Source organism: Haplochromis burtoni, unplaced genomic scaffold (genome assembly GCF_018398535.1).
Source record: "Haplochromis burtoni strain Fernald_Lab_line unplaced genomic scaffold, NCSU_Asbu1 Contig_14, whole genome shotgun sequence".
Taxonomy (NCBI): Eukaryota; Metazoa; Chordata; class Actinopteri; order Cichliformes; family Cichlidae; genus Haplochromis; species Haplochromis burtoni.
In genome coordinates, this window is record NW_024582375.1 from 4,099,343 (window position 1) to 4,116,535 (window position 17,193).

A 17,193-nucleotide genomic window follows, 5' to 3' on the forward strand; every position below is an offset into this window, starting at 1 on the left:
GAGTATTCATGCTGTCCTTATAATGTGACTTTCCCCACCGCACTTACAGGCCTTTTTTTTTTATGTAAACTGGTGAACACCCGGGCTGTCTACAAACATCTCATCTGTTTTATTGGAATACAGTACTCAGTTCCTAGTAGTGGTTGTAAATCAATACTCAGTATTCCAGTAAATACTGGAAAATTCCAATTGATGTGTGTGCAGTGTCTTTGGCTGTGACTTAGATAAAGATCAGACTGTAAAAACGCAAGGCGTATCCATCGTGCTACAAATACGACGGATAGACTTTTAGTTTTTATTGAAAAGTTACAACGTTAGTACTGGTTGAGTGGCTTCATTAATACAGATATTTAAGCAGATTTACCCTCTCCTTGTCGGCCTAAATTAGTCGTCTCACTTTTAGCGTAAACGTTTAACGTTAAGCCCAGACGTGTCACGCAGAGGATTTCATTCAAGTAGATTGCGGATGTGACGGCAGTAGCGTGACGGTTTGCTCATGCAAAAGTGTACGCTTGTGTGTAACACCAGCGACCGCCGCCGCCGCAAAATAAAAATAATCAAAAAAGGTCGAGGATTTTGAGTGATGTATTTGATTGCTGTTCGTTTTTTATCTGGTAATTTGTTGTTGTTGTTGTTGTTGTTGTTGTTGTTTTTGCTTGCATTGCATCTCTGCCAATTAATTAACATGACTTGAGGTTTTTTCCATGAGCAGGATGTCATTTTTAAAAATTAAGCTCCGCCACCGGTGCGCGCTAAATCTTTGAGCATGCGCTTCTTTTGGTCATTCGATTACCAGCATGCATCAGGAGAACATCTTTTTTCCCCTGGTGGGTGGGGCTTTTTGAGAGGCGTTGCCGCACAGCAAGGACTCAGGGATTATATACCCTGTGCTGGTCTTCGAGCAGTTTCATACATTGCGCATTTGGAAGCAGATAGGTGCACTGCAGTTTAAGAACAACAGCAACAAAATAATAATAATAATATTTCAAGTATTTCAACAAATATCGACTCCGCTATGGCTAGCTACATCCATGTTCCCGACGAGGCTCCCGCTGTGCCCAAAATAGATGTGACAGTTGACGAGAACGACTACAGACCTGGTGCACTGAAACTGATGAAGGAGCTGAGACCAAGCTGGAGGCCGTTCGAGATCAAAATGAAGGTGCGGTTTATTTCATCACACGCACTTTCATTTCATGTGAAATATTTACTGATTTTTACCATAGCTTTTAATTCTCCCACATATCAAGTATTTATAACTTTACCGTTTAAAAAAAGGGACGTTAGCTATTAAAAGGAGTAAACCACTTAAAAACTGTTGCCGATGTTAAATATTTACTGGTGTCGTACATTAACTGTTAACGGTTAAACAGGTGGGATGACTTCATTTTTGTCAGTCGCTACCACCAAACCAGGAAATGAACGCAGTGAATAGTTGATCTTTAAATTTGTATGTCTTATAGTTTGTTTGGTTTTTTTCGTAACACGACACACGCAAAAAATGGGGGGGAAAAAAAGAAAACAGAAAGAAAGAAAGAAAGAAATTGCAAGTGTACGTTTATGTAGGGACTGCGCTAAAGAACGATTGATTTGACTGCGCAGATGCGGGCTCATAATATCGCCGACGCTAAACTGTTCGCTAGATGTTCTTGTTGCAAGTAAATGTTCATGCTGCTTATTCTTCCCACACACCCTTATGCAGCACACACTTTTATATTGTCCTCACTCAGTGGATGCTGATGCTACGCTGTGTCAGGGTGTGACCGTCAAACCATATTAACCCGTGACACACATATCTGGCTATATTCGGAACACGTTTTAACCGAACTATTCCAGTTTGCAGTTCAAGACATCAGACAACTGCAGCTTTGTGTTTCAATGGCCTGCACTATTAAAAGGATGCTATGCATAATAAAGTGTCATGACGTGGATATTTTCAGTTTACTATATTTATGATTTCACGAATAAAAGGCAGTCAATTGTTTTTGTTTTTTAACAGAATGCGTTAACAGTAGTACAGTATTGAAGTATGTATTAAACGTAAGGTTCAGGAAGAAATACTGACTCGAAACGCAACATGACTGTGGGCTATTTACATAAGAGGCTTAATCTAATCTTATGAGAGTGCAAATTGATCTTCCAAAGTTTAACACTTTACGTTACCCTGCAGGATAACAGTGTGACAGGTATCCATTACAACTATAAACAGACACCCAGAAAGTGGTATTTTCCTTTCTGCGAACAAAGTGGAGGTGTTTGGTAAATAGTGAGAATGAAAGCTTGTCAGGGCGTCTGCTGTTCTTGCCTGTATTATTCATCAATGAGCTCAAAGTGGGGAGTCAGCAAATGCCAGCCATTGCTATCTAATGGAAAATAAAATTCCTGACAGTCCTGTCATTCTCCGTCAATCCTAGATGGAGTAAACAATTAGGGTTGGTATGCTGACCCCTCAACCTTTACAAAAGTGTTCAGAGATTGTAAAGCGAAAATCAGCCAAAATGACACAACCCAAATTTTTGTAGGATTCCGCTTGGTTTTGCAGTATTTTGCCACTTCTGACGCCTCTCAGAACTTATGTAACGCCAAAAAGGTGTGGGCTCTCAGGCTCAGAATTTAAATAGAATCATGTGGACAGTCCCACTTCCTCTAATTGTAGGTGTCAAGTTCAAATTTTGAAGAATGGGACAGATGAAATCCCACTGATTAATCTGTCCTCTGCTCTTGTCTTCCTCTCTGCAGTTTTTCACAGATGGAATAACCAATAAACTGCTTGGCTGCTACGTGGGTGCAACCATGCAGGATGTGGTTCTGGTCCGTATTTATGGCAACAAAACAGAACTGCTGATCGATAGGGAAAATGAGGTGAAGGGTTTCAGAGTACTGCATGCACACTGCTGTGCCCCACGCCTTTACTGTACCTTCAACAATGGTCTGTGCTATGAATTTCTGCAAGGAACTGCACTGGAGCCTGAGCACATTCGCAGCCAGCCTGTTTTTAGGAAAAAAAAAAAAAAAAAATCTTGCTATGCAAAATGGAGCTTCTACAGTGTCACTTGACTTTGGGTGTTGTATGCTCTACCACCTCACCGCCTACCTGTCTGAGGCTAAAAATAGATTCTGAACAGAGTTGTGCAATAGCTGCATCAGTGTTTTGGTTGATTGTATCTGCACATTCTAGGCTCCAAATATTAGCCTTTTAGCTGGATGTAGCTTTTTTTTTTCTTTTTTTTTCTTCCCTTTACAAAAATGACATGAACCATGTGATTGCATGGCTCTCAGTTACAGTCTATAACAACTTGCAGAAAGAGTATGAAGCAGTCAATTCCATTCAGTTAACTGGGAAAAGCCATAAATACAGCAATTGACTACATCCCAGAAATCAGTTTTTGAGAACAGAATAAGTTCGTTTTCAGTTGTAAGGTTTTTAATTTTTCTTGAAATATACCACGAGTTTAAATAAGACACATTAAATGCTGTTAGCTTTAACTTTAATAACTTTTTGAAAGCAGGTTTCTTTTTTTTAATAATTACTTACTGACAAGACTGCATAATCTGATCCATAATAAAGTTAAAGCAATTCCCCTCCTTTTATAGCCCATTTGTGTGTTGCTGCTTGCTGTTGTAGTTACAGTCTTCTTGTTTTCTACCTTGCAGGCTCATTGCTAGGCAGCTGGCCAAGTACCACGCCATACACGCCCATAATGGCTGGTTACCCCAGTCTGACCTGTGGCTGAAGATGGGCAAGTACTTTACTCTCATCCCCAAATCCTTCAAGGACCCTGAGCAGAATGCCAGGTGAGACCACATAGATCAGACTTAGTCTGCCAGATCCGTTAGAGAGCTGGTTAGTACTCAGGTTCTCATATGTCTCAAAGCCCAGTTGAGTTTCACTTCTACTGTCTAAAGAAGTGAAATGCATTTCATATATTGTTCAGCAAACTTACACTATGTATATGTCCCTTTTTTCACGCATGACTTCAATTGACTGTTTCATACAGGATCAAGAATCAAGAGTTGGCATTGTAAGAAAAGTGGTTATGTAATGTTTATTACTACTATTATGTTTAGGTTTTTGGTATTTTTAAAGACTTCATTAAGTTCTGAAAATGAATTTGCCACGCCTTTTTATCAGCATGGTGTGATATGACCTCATAGCTTTATCTGTGAGTCACATGATCCCTCAGGTTTTAAAGACAAAACACAGGGATATTTATCAGGTGATCGTATCTGGGGGAAGTACGTCAAGTCCTTTGCATAGTTTCAGGACATTTGTTTTGCATTCCCAAGAGACTATGCACGTCTTTCCCTAAGTTTTGCTACATCAATGACCAGCAACCTAGAATAGTAAAGTAGCTCATTTATGGCTTAAAAAAAGAGGGGCTGCGTAACATAAAAATTAGTTATGATTACAGTGTCTCCCTCACGTGCTTTTCCCGTTTTGTCTAACAGTAATAGCTGCCTTCAAATCTACTCGCACTTAAAATGAATCCAAAACAAACATTTGCTTTATATGCTGTTCCATGCAGGTCAAGCAAATATTAATACTGTAAGAAATACTATTAAGTTGAGTCGGAGTGTAAGAGGCGTGGCATCTCGAGTCTTGTTTACTGAAGTGTCGGAATGTTTAATGAGCACAGACACTGAATACTCTTCTTTCCAATTTCTTGCCACATTCTACAAATGACAAAGAAAAGGAATTCATTTAACACGAGTCTTTTAAGAATCCAATCCAAACAGGAAGTACAGAGCAAAACTCTCTGCCAGTGAGTGTTGTGGGAACAGTGTCTATTTTCTGTTCCTGGTGTTCACCATTTGTGCTTACTGCAGTTTAAGCAGTGAGGCCATTGATAAAAGGTTCTAATGTAACGCCATTAGTTGTAAAGATGCTCTTAATACAACAACTGATAGTTTTAATCTCTGATTTTTATTTCTTTTTTAATTCCTGTAGTGATGCTTAGCCACCTTCTTTATTTGTTTTCTGCTGAGTTTCGTTTTGTCATTCTGGGCTTTACTGACAAGTGTGATATATGTATTTGCATTTAAATTAACAATACAATACAAAAATAGACTACTTGTACCTATTTGCACCTCATAAAGTGCCACATTTGATTTTCTTGCCTTCTAGTGCCTGTTGTTCTGTTCCTGTTTTCTCCCATACTTCTGTTTATACCTCTACTTTCAGGTTCCCCATACTGACTTATCCATCTCCCATTGAATACTGCTCAAAAAAGTAACACTTTTCAATCAGAGTGCAACATCAAGTCAGTTAAACTTCTGGGATGTTGATCTGGTCAGTTAAGTAGCAGAGGTGGCTGTTAAGCAGTCTCAGCTGCTTTGCTGTGAAAGAAATGAACAAAAGAGGGACTGACTGTTTTTGTTGTTTGTTTGTTTTTTTTCCCACTAGTTTTATGTTTGGCTAGGGTTAGCGTCACTACTGCTATCATGAGGTGATGCCTGGACCGTACAGGGGTTGCACAGGTAGTCAAACTCCTCCAGGATGGCACATTAATATGTGTCATTACCTGAAGGTTTGGTGTGTCTCTCAGCACCGTCTCAAGAGCATGAAGGAGATTCTGTGAGAGCTGGAGAGGGCCATAGAAAGTCCTTAACCCATCAGCAGGACTGGTATTCGCTCCTTTGTGGAAGTAGGAGCAGGATGAGCACTACCAGAACTCTACAAAAAAACCTGAGATCCTAAAGTCCTTTAGTGGACTCTATGCTCACTGCCCAGCGCCGTGGAGCCCGACTGGCAATTGTATTAGAATACCAGAATTGGCCAGGCAGCAGCACCCTGAAAGCCATTAGGTAGCGAGACAAAGTCCTTGGACCTCACTCCAATAGAATAACTCTTTTGTTTTTAACGTGCTACCCAGTTCGTATCAGTATAGATATAAGCCCCCCCCCCCTCCTCTAAATTGAGATCTGATCTGTGTCCTTTAATTTTTTTTGAGCAGTCTATGAATAACTTGGTAACCAACTTGTAAACTCTGCCTCTTTCAGGTTGAGCAGGGAGGTTCCCAGCGCACGGAGCCTCAGAGAAGAGCTGTTGTGGCTCCAGCAGAGCTTGTCTGTGCTCGGCTCCCCCGTCGTTCTCTGCCACAACGACCTTCTCTGCAAAAACATCATCTATAACCAGAAGGAAGGTGAGTATGACGGGGTGTAGTCGCATACTTTTCTGTGTGACTGAGTGCGAACTACACTGCTCCCTGTACCCAGATATGATTGCATTAATTAGATGATTTCAACCCTAGTCACATGCTACACTCATTGTCAGTGTTTGCATTGGACAGTAGCTGTAGAATTAGAACGGTCAGACAAGACAATCTGAGTTTGGCTAAGGCTCTTGATTAAATCATTTCTCCAAAGTTATAGTTTATTTATTTATATAGTACATTTAATTACAACAGGAACGTTGACCAAAGTGCTGTACAAGAACACAAAATACCTAGTAAAAAGTCATGGCTGTTAGGGTAAAAAGTTGTGCAAAGAGAAAAGCCTTGACTCATGGATTTATTCTGTTTTCTAAATTTGTCTAATCTGTCGTTCTAATTCTGTGTTGAAAATACAATTAGAAATGTTATCAGCTTGAAAAAGCAGCATCATTGCATCATGCTACATACATAGTCTGTGTTACTGGCAGCATATGTTTTTGGTGCTATGTTGCCATTTTTGTTGGTGTGAATGTGAAGCAAACAGTCTTCGGGTAAACTTACTTGTGCACTGAGCTACTGCAATTATACCAGCCTATGAATCCAGTGGATTTATGTATGTGGGAGGGGGGTTGTTTAAGAGCTGTCAGCCCCCTCGTCAGTGTGTGACGAGGGGCGAGACCCTTCTTACAGCTCCTTGTGTCTAGCCTTTCTCCCTCAGGAATAACAGCAGAGGCTGTGGCTGCCCCACCCTGCCCCAGGGAGGCAATGGAGAGAGACAGACCTCACACACGGTCGGCTCTGAGGGCCCTCGCATACTCTGCCCACTCCTCAGACTAATCTGGATGAGTTCATGGCAGCAGTAGGAGCCAACTATCTAAACTATCTACCTGTCACCTTCCTTTTGCTACTTGGCCAACAGTTGTCCATCTGACAAACTATTGTTCCTACAGTACTGGTTATTACACACCCGTTTTTATAGGTGTCTTTGCTGTAAGTAACTCTGAGCACCACTCAAATGGCTAAATTTTAAAGCTGCTTTCTGCTTCTCTTCAGTTTTTTTTTTTTTTTTGTCAATATTAATCACTTGAAAGAAAAGGACGTGGTGATACAGTATTCTGTATTTTTTTCTGTAAACTAACCCCATGATAAGATCCACACTGAATCCAGGTACAGCTAAAGGTCCATGTTTTGGGATTATTTCATGTGTAATATAGCACAGTGGATTTAAAATGAAGCCCTCAAATGTGGTTCAAGTCTAGACCAACTTTGTTCATGAGGAATACAGTATGAGTTAAGGTGTTGTTGGCATTTACTACCTAGTTACTTCATTTTTAACAATACATTTCTCACAAATTGCTCTAATAGATGCTCCTAATTGCACTAAATGTGTGTTCATCGGCTGGTCATGTCAACAAATTCACTATTTTACTCTTGTGACTGAAAACAATTTAAAGAAAACCACTGAGACTTATTTGAAATGGGTAAAGAATTGTAGCAATTTTTGGAGGTCTGGCTTAAAAAGTCAAAAAATAACAATGTGCAAGTCATTCTTAGTAATTGTCTTTTCATGGGAATAGTTGACAGTAACAATAAAGAATATAATCTAACTTTCAATAAAAAGATATAACTATAAAGCTTGTGAAAAAACATTTTGCCAGGGCGCTCCTAAAAACCTCCTGCATACAAATATATTTCTGAGAGAGTGTTGCCACTTATAGAACTTGAATAAAATCTGTGTTGCACATCAGGCGAAAGCTGAGCAAGGGAAAAGTTCTGGTGTCACCCGGCTTTGCATGACAATGCAACACTCTTAAATTCCTCCACACAGAAATGCAACATCGCCTGGAGCCTGTACTCTAAAGTTAATTTCTTGTATAGGCATGTAAAAGTTTGGGCACTCAATATGCATGTTTGTGGAATTGCAGAAGCATATTACAATCTTCAATAAGTACTGGATTAAAAAGATCTAGTGTAATTGTATCTGCCTCAAACATCCAAACAGAACTAAACCACACGTACAAATGACAACTGTAATGGAATGACACCACAATAAACTCTGGGCCTTTCAGCTCCAAGCAAACTTTATTGTATTTCTGGCTGCGCCCACTCAGTTGTCTAAGGTGTCGTTTTTGTAAATGCAGTTGCTGTCTTATAGTGCACTTACACCCTTTTGTTGAGTTGGCATAAAAAGAAACTGAATGACTTCCATGCCACTTCCTGTCACTTCTGTTCAGCTGTAGCTGCTGACTTGAAACCACTTGTCTGCTAACGTGACAGCAGAAAAGCTACCACTTCCTGCATTGATAAACAAAAGAGCTGGAAGCGGTCATCTTTTTTTCTTTCTTTCTTGTTTTTTTAAGCTGTTGCACACTTATAACAAAGGCTGTATTACATTTTCCTGCTTGTTCCTGTCTCTCGGTCCCAGTCAGAGGATCTTTTACTCTCCCCACTCTAACTGTTGCTCAGATTTTTCTTTTTCAAAACAACCAAATCTCTTGACTCTGGCCCAAAGCCCTGTAAGTCTGCAGCTCAGCAGCTAACAGCAAGCCTCTCAGAGCTACTTTGCAGAAGCAGTAGTGATGTTAGGCTATTGGATATTCAGCAGACCAATTGGAAGGGAGCGATGAAGGGGAGTGTTAAGTCAAGGGGTGGTGGTTAGGCTTGATGGAATGGGCGTGAAAGAATGGCTAAAAGACAACTGTGTCAGTGAGAGTGAGCATGTGTGAAAGATGTTTGCCCCAACCTTTTCATCTGCTGCACAGGGGGGCTATAGCCACTGCCCGGAGGTGTTCAGTTGTGTCCCGCTAGGACCCACACGCCGGCTGGTAACCCACCTCAAAGTGTCTTTCTTTGTAGTCCAGCACCAACTCAAAATCTAATGTTCCATACACTAGGGTAAAGAAGCTAGCTAAAGCCAAAAATAATTAGTAGAGTAGAGACATTTAATTAAAAGTACTGTTTAAAAAAAATATCTGTATTTGTTAATGTCTCTGTAACAACTGGGCTTGTGAAAGTAAGTGTTTGCATTTTGACTTTGACTGGATGCTTCTCTCTTTGTTCATTGTCTGTGCAGTGAAATCACATTTTCAGCAACCTGCAGATGCACTCACGCAGCACCATATTCTTTGAATTTTACCTTCCATGCTCTTACATCAGACTCCAAATGACAGTAAATATAAGTGCATATATTTTGCAAACCTGGCCTGAAACTGGTGCCTACATTAGCGGCTGTGTGGGATTTTGTGTGCGCACTTGTGTGCGTGTGTGTGTGACTCGTACACATCACGAGAATTTGTCTGAAGCTCTCAGTTAAGCTGAGAGTTGTTGCTCCTGTTTGTCTTCAGCCATCATCACTGCTGGTGCGTAGTTTCTTAGAACTTGTAAGTTGACTTGTGCTTGTAAGTACGTGGAACTTGAACTTTCTGAGAGCATGGATCAAATAGTGTGGTTGCTGTACATTTGCTTTGGCTGCTCACCGGCTACTTATTTCACGTGTGTGAAATGTCTCTCTTCTTTGTATCTCTTTGTATTTTATTATCTTCCTCCTTTTGTTCCCTGTGCCCCGTTTCCTTGTTTCTGTCTTCAAAGCATAACATTGACTTGGCCATTTTCCTTTTACTCTGTGTTTGTGTCCAAAACAAATGTTCTCTGAGAAGCAGGCTCTGCTCCTTTTCCTTTACCATTTGCACATGTTTCACGTATTACAGCATGCTCTGTGCTCTTTGATTTCTGCTAATATGTTCCAGCTGCCTTAAGATTTATAACTCCGCTTTCAAATGAACACAGACATACACATCTTGATGTTTGTTTCATCAAAATTGTCTGTTTCTCAACACTTCTGCTACATTCAAAATGCAAACTCTTACTCATCAGCCCTTAAAACTAGCTCAGTAACCGTGCCAGTCCAGTTAGGAAGTCAGAAAGATAGGAAATTACATGAAAAACCTTGACATTCTGAGTTATCAAAGGGAAATGCAACATAATCATTGTAATGTCTGCCTCCTCGTGTCTTTGTCTAAATGATGTCGCTTCTGTTTCCAGGGAATGTAAAGTTCATTGACTACGAGTACACTGGGTACAATTACCAAGCCTATGACATTGGGAACCATTTCAATGAGTTTGCTGGTAAGTGTAACTCAAACCACTCACATGTGTGAAAGTAATTTGTGTTTGCTGCTTTGCTATGGTATAGATGCACAATATTTACTATTATTTCTGTTTTATAGGCCTGAATGAAGTGGACTATAGTCACTACCCTGGGCGGGACTTTCAGCTTCAGTGGCTGCATTCTTATCTCGAAGCCTATAAGGAACACAAAGGCCAAGGTAGTGCAGTCACTGACAGAGAAGTGGAGAGCCTCTATGTCCAAGTCAACCAGTTTGCCCTGGTAAGTATTTGTAGTTGGTCCGGCGTCATCTACTCAATAATGGATGGATTGCTAGTTGGATGTGACGTGAACACAACAGACACAGCCTGGCTTCAGCCTGGCTTCAGTAAAATAATCATTTTAAGCCAAATGTTTGCACTGTTACAGTAAAGCTGCACCTGGTCTACAGTTTATCAGACCAAGCTGCATTTATTTATTTTTATTTTAGCCTTTCTGGATTAAGTATTTGAGCTACCGTATCACCAGCTTACTATAAATCTGGTATATTAGTGTTACTGTGAGGGATTGGCCATAAAGGTGCACTTTATATTGTGTCTCTCATCAAATGTTGTTTATCACAAAACAAACTCTATTAAGAACTCCAACAGTATTCTAGTAATGGTGTCGATCACCCACATTTATTTTGTGTGACTAAACGCACATGTGCTTTGGAGAAAATAATAGGAACCGCCTGCAAAGCAAACTTGTCACTTGAAGTCTTGAACTAGTACAAATATTTACTCTGTAGTTTAAAAAGATAAAATAGTTACCTGAACAGACAAATATTACTTCTGTATAATTCAGCCTTTCCCCCAAAATGGTCAAAAATAAAGCATTAACATTAGACATTGACCAAGTACAGTGAGGTCCTTAGGGCTTGTTCTGAATGATTCTCCACACTGTAAGCTGTTGGGTCAGAGTGGTGCATGTTATACAGATCACACAGACATAAACTACCTGCTCTGAATATGAGAGAAGGATGACTGACACACTCACTAATCTAGCCACCACATGGGTAACAATAACTAAAGATAACTTGCAGCCTTGGTGAGACTCGCCGTTGTCCCGTGAGACAGATTCTGCCTTGTTTACTCTAAAGAGGAATAGAGGGCAGTGTGGAGGATGGGCAACTGAAACAATTGTATTTCTGTGTGAGCTGTTTGTAATTGCTGCCATAGGGCCTCTAGTTTTATACGTACTTGTGTGTGTCATGTTCGATAATTGGAAATAACATGTACTTTTAGACTGTGAGCACACGGTGAACCTTTCTCTCTCTGTCTCCTTTTTGCCAAGGCTTCTCATTTTTTCTGGGGTCTCTGGGCTCTGATTCAGGCCAGATTCTCCACCATCGACTTTGACTTCTTGGGGTAAGTTGCCATCTTTAAATAATCTAGCGAGCACACTTTTCTTTGAGCCGTTATATCTTGGTGTGGCAAGCACAATTTAGTAACTTAATCACGTTTAAGAACAAAATGTTAAGCATCCACATGGATATTTCAGGATGTTCTGTTATTTTTGCACTGGCATTTCGTGGTAACATGTCACGTACATATTTATCTCACTGCTGGCACTGCTGCTGTGTGTCTCTACTTTACAATCAGATATGCAGTCCTGCGGTTTAACCAGTATTTCAAGATGAAACCAGAAGCGGCTGCACTAAAATTACCAGAATAAAAGCCCGCACCTCCCTCATCATCATCTCCTCTTCGTCCTCAAACCTGCTCTGCACCTCACACGATGACCTCAGAGTGCCCTCTAGAGGTCCCTGTTGAGAAGAAGCCAGACTCTGAGTCCAGTTTAGTTTCTGAAGATCCCCTCTAAAGTCCACATCCATAAAGACTGAATGGGCAATGATAAACACTGTTAATCAGGATAAAGCCCATACTGTCAACATGGGTGTGTGAAGGACCAATTTTAAGATCCGCTATAATGTGAAGTCCACTTGGTTAAATTTATTTTCATTATCAATTCAGTTGATATTTGCATATCAGCTTATTGTATTTATAAGCAGCTCTTCAGATGGCTCAGCTCTGTCTAAGGCAGAGAAGAAGCATCATGTGAGCAAATACATGGCAACTACCAGCATTATTTTATTTTTTTTTGTCTTTCTTTAAAAGTTGTCCAGACATTAATCTGACTGCCTAGACACCTTCCTAATATCACATTCATGGGGAAACCCCCTCAGAACCAGCCAAGTCATAGACCACATTTATGACAACGGGCAAATAAAGCCTGCTTTATTTGCCAAGGAGCCAAGATAAATGGTAGAAAATGCTAACATGGAAAGGCCAGTCCTGTCTCTCAGTCCCATGTGATAGGAGCCACACCACACCAAAAACACTTGAGGTCTGTCTTGTGATTCTTGTTTTCACCCCCACCCCCTACATTTCCTGTCCATGCATGGGTGGTGCCTAAGAATAGCCATGTAGTAAATGTTTTACTTTGTAAAGGTAGAAAAGGGGGTTTCAGGGGAGCAGCTTGTGTTTACCTCTAAAATCTTCCTTAAATGAAATGGTTGTAGATCATTGAAAAGCCATTTGGTTTGACAGTAGTTCTCACTGTACTTCTAGTTTTGTTACTTTTGACACTTTTGTTAACTTAACACAAAGATACATTTTACTGTAATTTTTACATTCCGCACTTGTAGTACTAGATTCTAAAATTGGTGGATTTCACGTGGTAAGTTAGCAGCGTCCATCCTGATAGGGAAGGATTTGGAGTCTTCGTCAATATTATGAATCACTTTTGTCCTAAAGCTCCAAGGACTAAGCATTTTGTGAACACGTTCTCATTTAGAGGTGTGTGTGACGTGGCCTTGCTGGCTGTCAGATTTTTGAAGCAGAGTTGGCATTTATCATGTTAAATGATGGATGTTAAATGGTATGGAAAAGTGGAATTCTGGTAAATGAAAGTCAAAATGATTATCTCAGGCTGCCAGTGGAACTTGAAGATAATTTTTAACAGCAATAACTATTGAAGTTGGTAAAGAACTCTTTAAACAAACTGTTTTTAAAAGAATCTTTTAGGAACTTTTATGAAAACTAAGAAAGCGTAGCTCTCGGTGATTTAACAAGCAGACACCAAAGTGCTGATCGCCGTAAACACTTGCAAGAAAAATGTTTAGAAGAACCTAAGCGTTTCAGATCCTTACACTGTTTAAATGTCACCATGACCCAGCAACTCTTGCAACTGGTTTTTGTTTAGTCCAAAACAAAATCACACGTTTGCAGAGCTCAGTGAAAGCAGTTATTGACACAAAGTTGTCCACTCATACTCATGCAGTTATAAATAGATGTAGAAGTGTCAGTCTGCCTTTGTGCCTTTTTTTTTTTTTTTTTAAGTCTTATTTTTCACTCAAAGCAATGAACTTAAGGATTATTACTCTTCTGTTTTTAATTAAGTGTTGCTTTTTTATGCTGGAGGATTAAGATGGATAGATAATAAAATTCTCCTATTGCACCTAGGGTAAATTAGAAATTCTTGTCTTTTAACCTGTGACTTATAAACCCAACCATCTACTTGGTGGTAAAGGGTTTTTAATTTGCTGGTTTGGATTGTGCGGAGAGAACATTTCTAAAGGGTCTCTCGGAAAGTTGTTTGGAGTATTAAGATAGTAGACAAGACTAAGTGTACAAAAAATCCATCTGAATAATTAAACTGGATGAGTGCATTTTCACTGTATATCGAGTAATCTCTCTAGTCTTTTAACTTGAACCACTACATCTTAGAAATGCATTTATATTTAACATTATTGGAGGGGGAAAGGTTAAACTCTGGCCACTGTAGCATATGTTTATATGTATAACTAACGTAATGATAGCTTTTTTTTTTTTTTCTTTTTCTCATGTGAATATGTGTACATAGAGGGAGGTTTTTTTTCTAAGAAATGAATTAAGGTGGAAAAACTGCTCAATGTAAAGAGTGAAACTGGAAAAACTAAATATGCTTAAAAATAAAGTATATTTACATTTATGTCTGCTTTTGTCTTTTTTTTTTTTTCTCCCCCTGTGGCTTTAATATTGGACTGGGGGGGGGATATATAGCAGGTGTCACTGAATTTTCATTTAAAAGTTCATTTTAATTGAAATCTTACAATTTTTACCTTCCCTTTCTTATGGGTCATATAGAGTGAAACAGCGCCGCTCTACAAACGGTAAGGGAATGTCAGTTAGCCGGACACACTGAGAAAATGCTGGAAAGGTTTTTTGTTTGTTTTTTTTTCCTGAAAAGTTGCTTCTCTTTATTTGGTCGTAACGTTTTCAGGGGGAGAAACATTTGGTCATTCATCCAAGTGACATCAAGCGCTAGCATTTCCAGCCCCGGTAATCATTAATTTTGCAGTTTTAATCCCTACTTGCATTTTATTTGCCCCAAAAACAGTTATGTACAAAACGACGGCGAACAGGACAGGTCCGTACAAAGACAGACTTGACAAAAAAGAAAAAAGTACGAGGAAAAAATCAAAGGAGTGAAAGAGTCAGACCCATACGAGCATACAGAGTGGAGTAAGGACGTTAGCGTGCTGCCCAACTTTCATCACGCACATATTTATTATTATATGGTCCTAAGTGTGAGTGCATACACTCACAAAATGTTTAGTAACTTCAGATCCCTGCAACAAGCCCAGGTCCAGTTTACTTTGGTGATTTGGACTATTCCATTTCACAGCTGTTGTTACATTTTGTTTTTTCCTTTGCGTTGGCCTGTACAGGAGATGATCTATTTGTCGTTTCAGGTTGTAGTATTACACAACATTTCCAGATCTTTTTTTTTTATTTGTTGTTGTTGTTGTCCCGTTTGGATCTTTAGCCAGTCAGAATTGTTGTCTTAAGGCCAAGAAAGATGCCAAGCGGATTTATTTTACCAAGTGGATCATCATGGCCTTGCCATATTGGTCCATTTGATTGACCTTTATTATAATTATGAATTTATTTTATTTTCAGTTGCTACAAACGGGACAGACATGACTGGGGGATAGGACAGGGAGAAAGAATGAAAGAAAGAGAGGGAGAGAAAGAAAACCAGAGGGGAGAAGAGACGGTGAGAAAGGGGGGAAGAAAGAAAAACAAACAAAACACCTGGATCACCTGTATGGAGAAAAAAAAACAGAAGAGAAAGCAAACAAAAAAGAGCAACATAATAAATACAGCACCATCACAATAAACTAGCTAGCAGTAGATAACAGTAGATACTAAATATTAAACGATATTGTGCAGCACGCAAGATAGACAGCGCACAATGTGCTTTGAGGCAGCAGCCAAGAAAGGTGTAGTCCGCGTCTGTGAACACCCGTGTGTACACCTGTGTGCACACCTGTGTGGATCAGCATGCTTGTATTCCAAAGGTTTCTCCATGTAACGATCTGCTAGGGAGTGTGGGGAGCCACAGCCCCGTCCTCCAGGGTATGAAGCAGGTATGGAGGAGATCCAGGCCCCAGACATCCAGAGGCCCCAGAGTACGAGGAGGACCACCAAAAGGGGGGGAACCGTGCCACCCTCCTGGGAAGAGCTGAGTAGAGCCCCAAACGAGAGGTCACCCAGCAGAAGCCAGAGGGGGTTCCAGTGGCGTGCCCACAGGCTCCGCCGGCAGCCAGCTGTGCCAGAGTAAACAGAGCTTCAGGCCCATCATGTGATCTGAACATTTTCAGATCTAATAGAAATAAAATAAGTGTTTCGTAATTCATTCCATTTATTGTCTTTATTTATAACTGGCAGTATTGTTTCATTCTATTATAGATTCTTACAAGATAGAGGCAAAATTGTATTCCATTATGCTTTATTAGCTGCTTCGGTGAAAAACAAATCAACAATGCAAAAACAAAAAAAAACCCACTGGAAAACAGTTATTCATCACTTGATTGCTTCAGTGGATCTGCGCTCGACAGTGCAGCCTGGGCAGAGTAGTCGAACGCAGATCCACTGAGCTCTCAACACAGACAGCATCGTCAGAAGAAAGGTTGATAAAATAAATTAAAAATTTAGTATTGTTCGATACAAATGCGTACCGAACCGAAAGCACTGTATCGAACGGTTCAATACCGATACGAGTATCGTTGCACCCCTACAAAACACATCACCTTTATCAGTGATGCATTTTGATTCACTTGGATTTCACTTGGTTCTCTGTGTGTAACAACAAGCCAAACCACATGGAAAAGCTACCGCTGATTTGGGCCAGAGTAAACAAACTATAGGTGTGAAAACACTCTCAGACTTTCCAGGAGCCCTGGACAGTCAGACCCAGCCTCTGTTTGCAGCGTTCTTTCATCCTCTTAAATACCTCTCCATGGTGGTGTCTCACTCCCTTTTCACTTGTTGGTCTTAAGAGTGAGTGGAGCTTTAATCCATTAGTGTGTACTATGTAGTCCAGGCAACATAATGTCATGTTCATATATTTAAAGATAATATAATATTACTTTGACATTTCTTTTGTCTTGTGCAGAGATGGAAAAAAACATTTGAAAGCTACTTAAGAGTTGACATAGAGATGTCCACAAGATGGCGACACAACCCACTAAAAGAAAGTAGTACCCACATAGCTCCTCCAGGCTGGCAGAAAGCTCACCACAGGGTACAGAAATAATCCCATTCAGCATTTATTATTTGTGATATTAATGCCTATTAGCATAGATTTCTATATTTAAAACAAAGGCATCTCAGTAATATGCCTTGTGTTGAACATCTACACTCAAATGTACAGGAAAATAGTACATTTCTTTTTTCTTTTATTTTCTTTTTTTTAATGTCTTTTCCTGTCTGGAAGCACTTGCAATCAAATTTATGATCTGATTGCACTAGTGTGGCAAACACATTTCGCTTTTCCGAGATGTTTTCTATAAGTTCTCTATAGGCTCCTCTTGTTCGGGGTTTATCTGCTTATTTCCTCATTTCAATT

The 17,193-nt window shown here is 39.9% G+C and overlaps 1 protein-coding gene across 1 annotated transcript; it reads left to right on the forward strand.

Moving 5' to 3' along the window:
• The first annotated feature begins 835 nt into the window (after positions 1-835).
• On the forward strand, positions 836-14,271 carry etnk1 (ethanolamine kinase 1). Its single transcript, XM_005915735.3, has 8 exons — positions 836-1,162; positions 2,740-2,999; positions 3,655-3,795; positions 6,001-6,143; positions 10,194-10,277; positions 10,379-10,539; positions 11,593-11,666; positions 11,901-14,271. Exons 1-8 carry the CDS (start codon positions 1,016-1,018, stop codon positions 11,971-11,973), a joined length of 1,083 nt encoding a protein of 360 aa, XP_005915797.1. The 5' UTR covers positions 836-1,015; the 3' UTR covers positions 11,974-14,271.
• The last annotated feature ends 2,922 nt before the right edge of the window (positions 14,272-17,193 follow it).

Bases quoted from the DNA above. Each gene is read 5' to 3' on its own strand.
- etnk1 (XM_005915735.3), top strand. From the start codon at position 1,016: ATGGCTAGCTACATCCATGTTCCCGACGAGGCTCCCGCTGTGCCCAAA. The intron at 3,000-3,654 runs GAAAAAAAAAAA...TCTACCTTGCAG, and splicing joins CGCAGCCAGCCTGTTTTTAG to GCTCATTGCTAGGCAGCTGG. The intron at 3,796-6,000 runs GTGAGACCACAT...TGCCTCTTTCAG, and splicing joins GACCCTGAGCAGAATGCCAG to GTTGAGCAGGGAGGTTCCCA.